Raw genomic sequence first — 9332 nt, 5'->3', positions numbered from 1 at the left:
TTTTTTAAATAAATAAATAAAAGTAAATAAAAATAATAACAAAATGATGTTGAATGACTTAACATATGTAATGGATGTGAAACAGTACTTGGCACATAGGCCATTATTATGTACAGTTAAGTCTTCACTTCTTGATAGGTTCTTAGAAACTGAGTTTTTAAGTGAAATAACATATAACAAAACCAATTTTCCCATAGGCTAACTGATAAAAACAAGAATAAGTTTCTATGGCATTATTTTTGATCAGAAAAATATCACCAACTTCTAAATAAAGACCCAAAATACTCCTATTATTAAACATTGAAGTGTGAGCTATACATACATTTAAGAAAGATTAATAAAAATTAGTAAGAGCCCTAACCAGTTTGGCTCGTGGATAGAGCGTCAGCCTGCGGACTGAAGGGTCCCAGGTTCGATTCTGATCAAGGGCATGTACCTTGGTTGCAGGCACATCCCCGGTAGGGGGTGTGCAGGAGGCAGCTGATCGATGTTTCTCTCTCTCATCGATGTTTCTAACTCTCCTTCTCCCTTCCTCTCTGTAAAAAAATCAATAAAACATATTAAAATAAAAATAAAGGTTTTTAAAAAAATTAGTAAGAGAATTATTCTCCAGCCCACTGATTCCAGTTCAGGGCCAGGGGTAGCTGGAGCCAATCCTGGCAGCTCAGGGAGCAAGATGGGACTCACCTTGGACAGGAAGCCCTTCCATCATAGGGCACACTCACTCACACTCACTCGGACTGGGACAATGCAGACATGCCACTTCATCTCATGTGTACATCTCTGGGATGTGGGAGAAATATGGAGTCCCTGAAGAAAACCCACAGACATGGGGAGACTATGCAAACTCCACAGTGGCCCTGGCTGGGAATCAATTTTTCCCCTCATCAATGTTATAACAGCTTGGCTGGCATCTATATATATAAAAGGCTAATACGCTAAGTGTCTGACCATCTGACTGGTTGCTATGACTCGCACTGACCACCAGGGGGCAGATGCTCGATGCAGGAACTGTCAAGCTGCAGTGACTTGGCAGTGGCGGTTCTCAGGTGACACACCCTGTAACCAGAGAGGAGGGAGTCTGATTCCTGCAGGGCCATGTGATTCCACCTTTGGCCATGGGTTATGTTGTTGCTGGGGTACTGTCAGCCCGAATCTGGTTTACTGCATACTTGCGTTTGCATTCCACACCCTATAGGACAGCAACCTTGCAGAGTGCCCTCTTGCACTCTGGGACCTCTTGGGAAATGTCAGAGAGCCAGTTTTGGCCTGATCCCTGCAGGCCAGGTCGAGGGACCCCACCTGCCGGAGGGACCCCGCTCACTCCACAGATGCTGCGAAGGGAGCGTGGGAGGTTGGCTCCAGGGCGTGTCTGGCCCATCTCACCCAGTCCCACCAGCCACCTTCTAATTAATTTCTTTTCAATGTGCACGAATCCATGCACCGGGTCACTAGGCTATATAGTAGCTGAGTGTTGACCTATGAATCAGGAGGTCACAGGTTGATTTCCAGTCAGGGCACATGCCCGGATTGTGGGCTCAGTCCCCAGTGTGGGGCATGTAGGAGGCAGCTGATTAATGATTCTCTCTCATCATTGATGTTTCTCTCTCACTCTCCCTTCCTCTCTGAAAAATATATTTTTTTAAATAAATAAATAGCCGTAACCGGTTTGGCTCAGTGGATAGAGCGTCGGCCTGCGGACTCAAGGGTCCCAGGTTCGATTCTGGTCAAGGGCATATACCTTGGTTGTGGGCACATCCCCAGTAGGAGGTGTGCAGGAGGCAGCTGATCAATGTTTCTCTCTCATCGATGTTTCTAACTCTCTCTTTCCCTTCCTCTCTGTAAAAAAATCAATAAAATATATTTAAAAAAAATAAATAAACAATAACAAAATGATGTTGAATGAAATAACGTTATACGAAGACCTGCTGTACTTGATATTTAATTAGAAATCAAACAAATTAATATAGCCTTTGATGAAACAGAGGTAATGTATCTTCTGAAGTTTGACCCCTAGCAGTCTTTTCTAATCTTGCAATTTGGGTTTATTACTATGAATGCCAATGGGTCCCCACTGGAAAATCACCATAACAAGCAGTAATTTTATAAACAAATTTGATGCCCATTTCTTGAGAACATTTCTTTTTTTTCTTTAATTCATGTTATTGATGTGACATTGGTTAATAAAATGATGTAGGTTCCCGGTGTACAATTTTATAATTCATTATAAGTATACTGTATTTTGCATTCACCATCCCAAATCAAGTCTCCTTCCATCACCATTTATCCCCTTCATCCACTCATGGGAATGTTTCTAACCAAGACATTCTAGAAACCTAAAGTCAAGCCTTCCTTCCCTATCTCCTAAGGTAGATGACATGTGCTCTGAAAAATTCTCTTACCTGTTCCAGGAGGTCCTTGAATAATAGCCAGTTCCCTTGTGAGAGCAAACTGCAAAGCTTCCATCTGGGAGTCATCCAGCTTCAGGGCTTCTTTGGAGGGCCACTGTCTAGGGTCTAAGACATTAACTCTGAGATATCTCAAGCCCTCAGCATTCCTCAGAGATTCCCCGGTGTCTGAGGGAGTCTTTATTAAGGGAGTGAAATCGTATCTGCCTCCCATTAGTAAGTACCTTGGCTCCTTCACATGAGAGTCACATTCCACAATGTTTCTCTGGAAGGGGACATCTTCCTGTTGGATCTCCTGGAGTCCTTCCAGGACATGCCTATAGGCCTCAAAATATGCGGTTGTCTCCACCATTAGGAAAGAGTCAGAGGGCTGGACCTCTGCTAGCAGCTGTTGGCTCTGCTCATTGAAGGAGAGCTGGACAAATCCTTGGTAGAGATCCTCCTGCTCCCGGTTAGACACTGTGGCAAAAAGAAATGTCTCAAAATTGTCCTTGGACATGCACACCAAGGACCCATAGAGCAATCGCTTGGAATTCTGCCAGCGAACAAACTTTAGTGGTTTTGTGTCAAACTGTACCTTATAGACAATGCCTGATGATGCACATACAGGGCTGATAATCCTGGTATCAAAGTAGATTCGAATGTCATCAAACTTTCTCTTCCTCAGGCCTTGGTCTTCAAAGCTTTGGAGAAGTTCCAAAATGCCTTCTCGTAGGGGCCTGACAAAATCTTCTCGAAGTAGTCGGAAGTGAGTATCCAGATAGACAGCAGTGCTCTCATATTTTCCAGAAATGATGTTGGGGCGAAGGAATGGTTTCTCATCTAAGTGCACCTCATTGTATGTAGGGTAAATGGGCATGGTCCGGTAGCTATCAACATTGTCTTCTGCCTTGGGCTGTACTAAAGTGTAGGTATCTTCTCTTAAAGTGTCCTCTCGCCTCTTTTCCTGCAAATGTTGGATGATGGCCTGTACCTTTTCCAGGTTCTTCTCAGTCTCCTCTTCTATGTCAACACCAGAGGCTCTCAGAGCATTAAGAGAAGCTGGCAGGAGGGAAATGAGCATGGAAGTTTCCTGCACAGAACTGGCAGGGAAGACACTTACGAGGTCCTGGATGAGGGAGATAATGTTGCTAATGTGTTCTGGATACTGGTTTCGAATGTCAGGGATGGGTTCAGTGATCATCCCTACCACATAAGCTGGCAGGCAGACTTTGAGGAATTTTGAATTCTTCAATATGCCCAGGACATGGAGAATACTCTGGCGATCCATTCTGGAACTGCAAGCCTTCCGAAGAACCTGACAAATGAGCTCAAGGAAGTTGGGTTTCATAAAAGAATGAGACAGAAGCTCCTTCAGTCCTAAACTTGTGGCAAGTGTGATGACCACCTCAGAAGGGTCTTTCTGCAGAAGACTTTCTAGGAACTTATAGCCCAGTTTCTTCACCTGCTGTGGCTGTTCTGCAGGCTTCTGGTGAGGGACCCGCCACTGCTGGAAGTTTTCATCAGACCATGGTGGTCTGCGGTTCCTTTCCTCCTGATTGCCATTTCTCTGTCTGGTGTCATTCTCCTGACCATGTCTTTGGCCTCTAGGTTCATCATTGGCACGTCCCCTACGGTTCCTCCTTTCTGGATGTGGGTTCCTTCCCATGGCCGCAAACCTAAACTCTTCTCTTTGCCAATAAGGACCAAGTTGGTTGTTGGCCCTAGGATGCCTTCCCAGTTGGTTGGCTCCTCCTCTGAGAGCATTGGCTGGTGGATTATTGGCCTGATTTCTAGCTCTTGGTGGTAATTCACCATCCATAGGCCCTAAACACAATGGGAATAGTAGTTAAGCATAAAAATAAAGGTGCGGCCCTGAACCGGTTTGGCTCAGTGGATAGAGCGTCAGCCTGCGGACTCAAGGGTCCCAGGTTCGATTCTGGAAGGAAGTTGGGTTTCATAAAAGAATGAGACAGAAGCTCCTTCAGTCCTAAACTTGTGGCAAGTGTGATGACCACCTCAGAAGGGTCTTTCTGCAGAAGACTTTCTAGGAACTTATAGCCCAGTTTCTTCACCTGCTGTGGCTGTTCTGCAGGCTTCTGGTGAGGGACCCGCCACTGCTGGAAGTTTTCATCAGACCATGGTGGTCTGCGGTTCCTTTCCTCCTGATTGCCATTTCTCTGTCTGGTGTCATTCTCCTGACCATGTCTTTGGCCTCTAGGTTCATCATTGGCACGTCCCCTACGGTTCCTCCTTTCTGGATGTGGGTTCCTTCCCATGGCCGCAAACCTAAACTCTTCTCTTTGCCAATAAGGACCAAGTTGGTTGTTGGCCCTAGGATGCCTTCCCAGTTGGTTGGCTCCTCCTCTGAGAGCATTGGCTGGTGGATTATTGGCCTGATTTCTAGCTCTTGGTGGTAATTCACCATCCATAGGCCCTAAACACAATGGGAATAGTAGTTAAGCATAAAAATAAAGGTGCGAGGAAATTGTTGTAGGACAACAATGCACGTGTTCTCATTTTCCCAAACATCCAAGGAGCTTTGGTTTTATTTGGAGAGAAATAAGTCATGTGCTGAATGTAAAACAGTTATTATGTTGCTGTATATATTATAAAAATATTGTTTTTTTCACAGGGTGCAAAAGGGAAAAGGAATAAACATTTGTTGAATGCCTAATACATGCTAGAAAATAAATGTATGCAGTATATAATTTAATCTTTACAAATTGGGATTATTTCAGAGCATCAAAAAGATCAGCTCATTGTTTCTAGTTTCTTGCCAGTACCAAACAATAGTCAGCACATGAGTTTCAGAGCCAAATGGACCTGGTTCAAATCTTTACCTGGGTACTTCCTCACTATATTACCAAGTTGCATAATTTCTCTAAGCTTCAGTATCTGGGTTGTTGTAAAGATTAAATGTTCAAGATGCTTAGTATAGTGTAGTACCTGTTATATAAAAAGCTCTTATTAATGTTAATTACAACTAGTAACACTAGTAATAATTTTCAGTTGGCCCACTCTATTGGTTTTTAGAGTCATTGGTTCTGCCATGAAATAATTATACCATAGGCAACACAGGCATCAAAGGAGATAAAGTTATAAAAGGAAATGTTTCTTAAACTTTGCCCAGCATCAGATAGAAAAGAGGAAGATGGGACTTTCCTTACTAAGATGTTTTTGAGCTAACTAATAGACTGTAAAGGAAACTAAAAAATGAAACTCAAGTTTTCCTCCTTTCTCCAGCACAAGTTCATTTACAAAGTATTTACCTATTACCAACTCTCAGAAAAGAGAGAGTGGGGAGGGAGGTGACACACCCAGTATACGTGGGAAAGCTAACATCACCCAGTGGATGAAGCTTAACTTGTCTCCCTTGATCTGCCACACATTTCATAAGTGACCTTGGCCCACATACCCATGTCCAGTTTTTTTCACTTTCCTTTTCTCTAAAACTGATTCTGGAGTTGATCCAACTTAGCAGAATGACTTGGAGATTTTAAAAACAAACAAAAAATAAGACTGTATACAATAATTTGATGATAAAAAATACTATAAAAATTTCAAATGCACATTATATTCAAAATGATAGTTCCACTTAATGACATCAGATGCAAAATCCATTTATGTACTTTTTCTTATTTTGCACTTTTTAGAGAAAATTTTAATGTGAAACAAAGGAATATTTGGTAAAATATAAATACTGTATACTACTGAACTCTAAATTTTTATAATTATGATTTTAAACTTCCAGGATATCAGAAGAAAGTCCCACTTTTAATATTTTGATCTGATTAGAAAACTAGAACAGAAAATTGTACCGTTTTTCATTATTTCAATATTCGTACAGCTCATAAAATAAAATTCTATAGTTCTTCCTCATTTGTTCCACAGCTAAACTCAGATGACATATTACAAGTTTAGCGAAAAGCAAAATTCATTTGGTTGTTTTGTTTTAGAAAGTTCTGAGCAAATAGAACCACCATTGAGGTAGAGTAATGCTTTTGGAACTAACTTCGCTTTGGTGGCTAAGACTCCAGACACATGCTATCAAATACATAATCACTAGCTATGTATGGCTATTATGCATCTTAAATGTGGCTAGTCTGAATTAAGATGTGTAAAATAATAAATGGGATTTTGAAGACTTAATACCAAAAAGAGTTAAATATCTCATTAAAATTTTTTATATTGATAAAACCTTAAAATGATAATACTTGAATATATGGGAGATAAATAAAAACATTAAGATTATTAAAGTACCATGATAATAAAAATATATTCAATTATACTAAAATGATATCTGAATATATTGGCTTAAATAAGACAAGTACTAAATCACTAAATTTTATTAAATTAGTATTAAATTTTAAAAATGGATTTCCCGTTTTTCTTTTAAAATATATTTTTATTGATTTCAGAGAGGAAGGGAGAGGGAGAGATTGAAAATTTTTAAATTACATTTTTGGCTTCTATTATGTTTCTACTGGACAGTGCTGCTCTAAACCAGTGTTATTCCCGCTTCTGACACTCACCACTATCTTTGAAGTGCACCCATTCTCTTAGGGAAAGGGGAAGGCTATTTTGTTTTTCAGAGTCAATCATACTGTAGCTAAGAAATAAGCCATTCTTTACTTGAGCGATACAATCAATCTTAGGTGGGCCTGCTGCTCATTCAGAGAGAACTCAAGTTTCCTTCCCATTAATGAGAAAACGTTGCTCACCTCTGTGGTTGGTATGGGGATTCCTGGGCCTGACATCCGGACAAGGTCTTCTGTCCTCCATGATTGAATCACTTGAATTCCTCCGCATTCACGTTCCTGTAAGTTACCTGGAAATCTGTACAGGTTAAGAGAAATTAGTGCCCTTGAAACACAGCATCTAGCAGAAAAACCCAGAACAGCATTAAACCAATCCTTCTGTTTCTACATTGTAATGATTCGTTAACTAAGAGTTAAACACATTACGTTTGTTGTTGTTAATCCTCTCCTGAGGATATTTTTCCATTGGTTTTTAGAGAGAGTGGAAGGGAGGGGGGGAGACAAAGAGAGAGAGACATCTATAGGTTGCCTTCCAGATGGGAATTGAACCCGGGACCTTTCAGTCCTTGGGGCGACGCTCTATCCACTGAGCCAAACCAGCTCGGGCTAAACACAGAGTTTAATCATGGACACAGTGTTCAACTCTGTAAACACCCAGTTATGATATGAAAACATTAAATTCACAATTTAGATGATTTCAAAGGCTCAAATTACCCCCACCCCTTCTCTTTATCCCTGTACTTTTCTAAGGGAGAGGAAGTGCCGTTAATTCCCATTCAAAACTACTGTTTGGTTTATGCCTTTGGCCCAATTACTTAATCAGTTGCTAGGTTTCAATTTCCTCTTCTATAAAGCAGATAAATACTTGTTGCCAGGAGAGACAGAAGTACATTTTTGTTAATCCAAAAACCATGTTATGTCTCACACTATTCAGCATTTATGTTACATAGTAGCACTCTATAGCTTACAGTTCTCTACAGTTTGTAAATAAGTACGGAGCAGTTAACCCTTACCCTACTCTTTGGAATGCAGCCAAACGGGATCAAAAGAAAGAAAAAGATAAGTTTCCATCTGCGGAATGTTTCCTCCACCAGCTAGAAAAATCTGCAGGACTTTTCTCCTCCTCTTCTACGGCGATAATTTTTAAGAGTGGTCCTATAAGAGGAAGAGGAAGCCCCTTTAAGGCAACTTAGCACAATCACGCACATCCTGCGGGGTGGGGCCAGGGAAAAAGTTGGCGGCTCAAGAGTCCTCAGCAAGGGGATTTTGGAGAGTTTTTAAACATTCATGGTTGAAAACTGTGGACAGGTTTGGCATTATGCTACGAGGAGTCGCTTTTATCCTCAGCAACAAAAGGAGTCCCTTTCCTTGCTGCTGGCAATAGTTTTGGTGATCTCCTGCTTCATCACATCAAACCTGGCTCTTGTGACGCAGGTTCAATATTTAGAGTTTACTTTCCATTTTAAAAAAGCTGTCTGCGGGGAAAATGCTTTCTTCCTCTTGCTGGAAAAAAAAATACTAAAATAGAAACTCAGAAGTTTTCTGGGATAAAAGAAATGAAAGAAAAGAGAAAAAAAGAAAGGCAAGGAGAGGGGGGAGCAGACAGAAACAGGAAATGCTAGGAGGAAGGCAGACCTCAGTGGGTTTCTTTGGGAGTCCAGGCCTCAAGGGCAGGAAGAAGGAACTCAGTGATGGCCAAGCTGGTACAGGGACCAACTGATAGAAGGGTCATCGCCAGGGCGGGTGAAAGAGGCTGAAACAAGGAGCCAGGGAGGGGGGGGGGGGGGGGGGGGGGGGGGGGTGGTGGTGGTGGTGTCTCCAGGGCCACCGGGGCCCACCTCGTCCCGGCGGGAATATGGGGTCAGGGAGAGCCAGGGCTGTGTGGTGGCTGAGGAAGGTGCCATGGCAGGGCTGAAGCAGGGAGTGGCAGGCGAGGTGGGCGAGTATGGGGCCGCAGGAAGAAGGGGGGCTGAGCTCAGTTGGGGGTGCCTGCTGGAGTGATGGGGGACCTGGAAACAGGGGTGGGGTGTACAGATGTGGAGGGTGCTTGGTAGAGGATGGGGGGCGGACCTGGTGAGGCCTGAGGAAGATGAAGGGGGTGGTAGGAAGAGATGGGGGTGGGAGGCGGTGACGGAGGGCACTGGTGGTTAATGGAGGCGCTGGGGGCAGAGGAGGTGACTGGGGGCCGACGTGGGGCTGAGGCGGGGGATGGAGGTGACAGGGAAGCTGAGGAGAAGGGACAGGGACTGAGGTGGAAGATGGGGGCGCTGAGGAGAGTGATGGAAGTGACAGACAGGGGCGCCGAGGAAGGGGGATCAGGGAAGTGACAGGTGCTGAGAGGGGAAACGGGGGCGCCAGAGTCTGAGGCGGCGGCGGGGGGGCCCCGGGGGGCGCCGGGGGTCGC

The 9332-nt window shown here is 43.2% G+C and overlaps 1 protein-coding gene across 1 annotated transcript in view; it reads right to left on the bottom strand.

The window, feature by feature from the left end:
* Positions 1–8078, bottom strand: part of ZNFX1 (zinc finger, NFX1-type containing 1) — a 26730-nt gene extending 18652 nt beyond the window's left edge. The window contains exons 1-3 of the mRNA XM_005866198.1: positions 7942–8078; positions 7112–7226; positions 2403–4214 (exon numbers count right to left, since the gene is read on the bottom strand). Coding sequence (XP_005866260.1) covers positions 2403–4214; positions 7112–7199 — 1900 coding nt within the window. The 5' untranslated portion in view covers positions 7200–7226; positions 7942–8078. The remainder of the gene's footprint in view (positions 1–2402; positions 4215–7111; positions 7227–7941) is intronic.
* Between the last annotated feature and the right edge of the window lie 1254 nt (positions 8079–9332).

Source organism: Myotis brandtii, unplaced genomic scaffold, assembly GCF_000412655.1.
Source record: "Myotis brandtii unplaced genomic scaffold, ASM41265v1 scaffold225, whole genome shotgun sequence".
In the NCBI taxonomy this organism is placed as follows: Eukaryota; Metazoa; Chordata; class Mammalia; order Chiroptera; family Vespertilionidae; genus Myotis; species Myotis brandtii.
The sequence above is the reverse complement of the archived record's forward strand: the minus strand, read 5'-3'. Positions and strand labels throughout refer to the sequence as shown.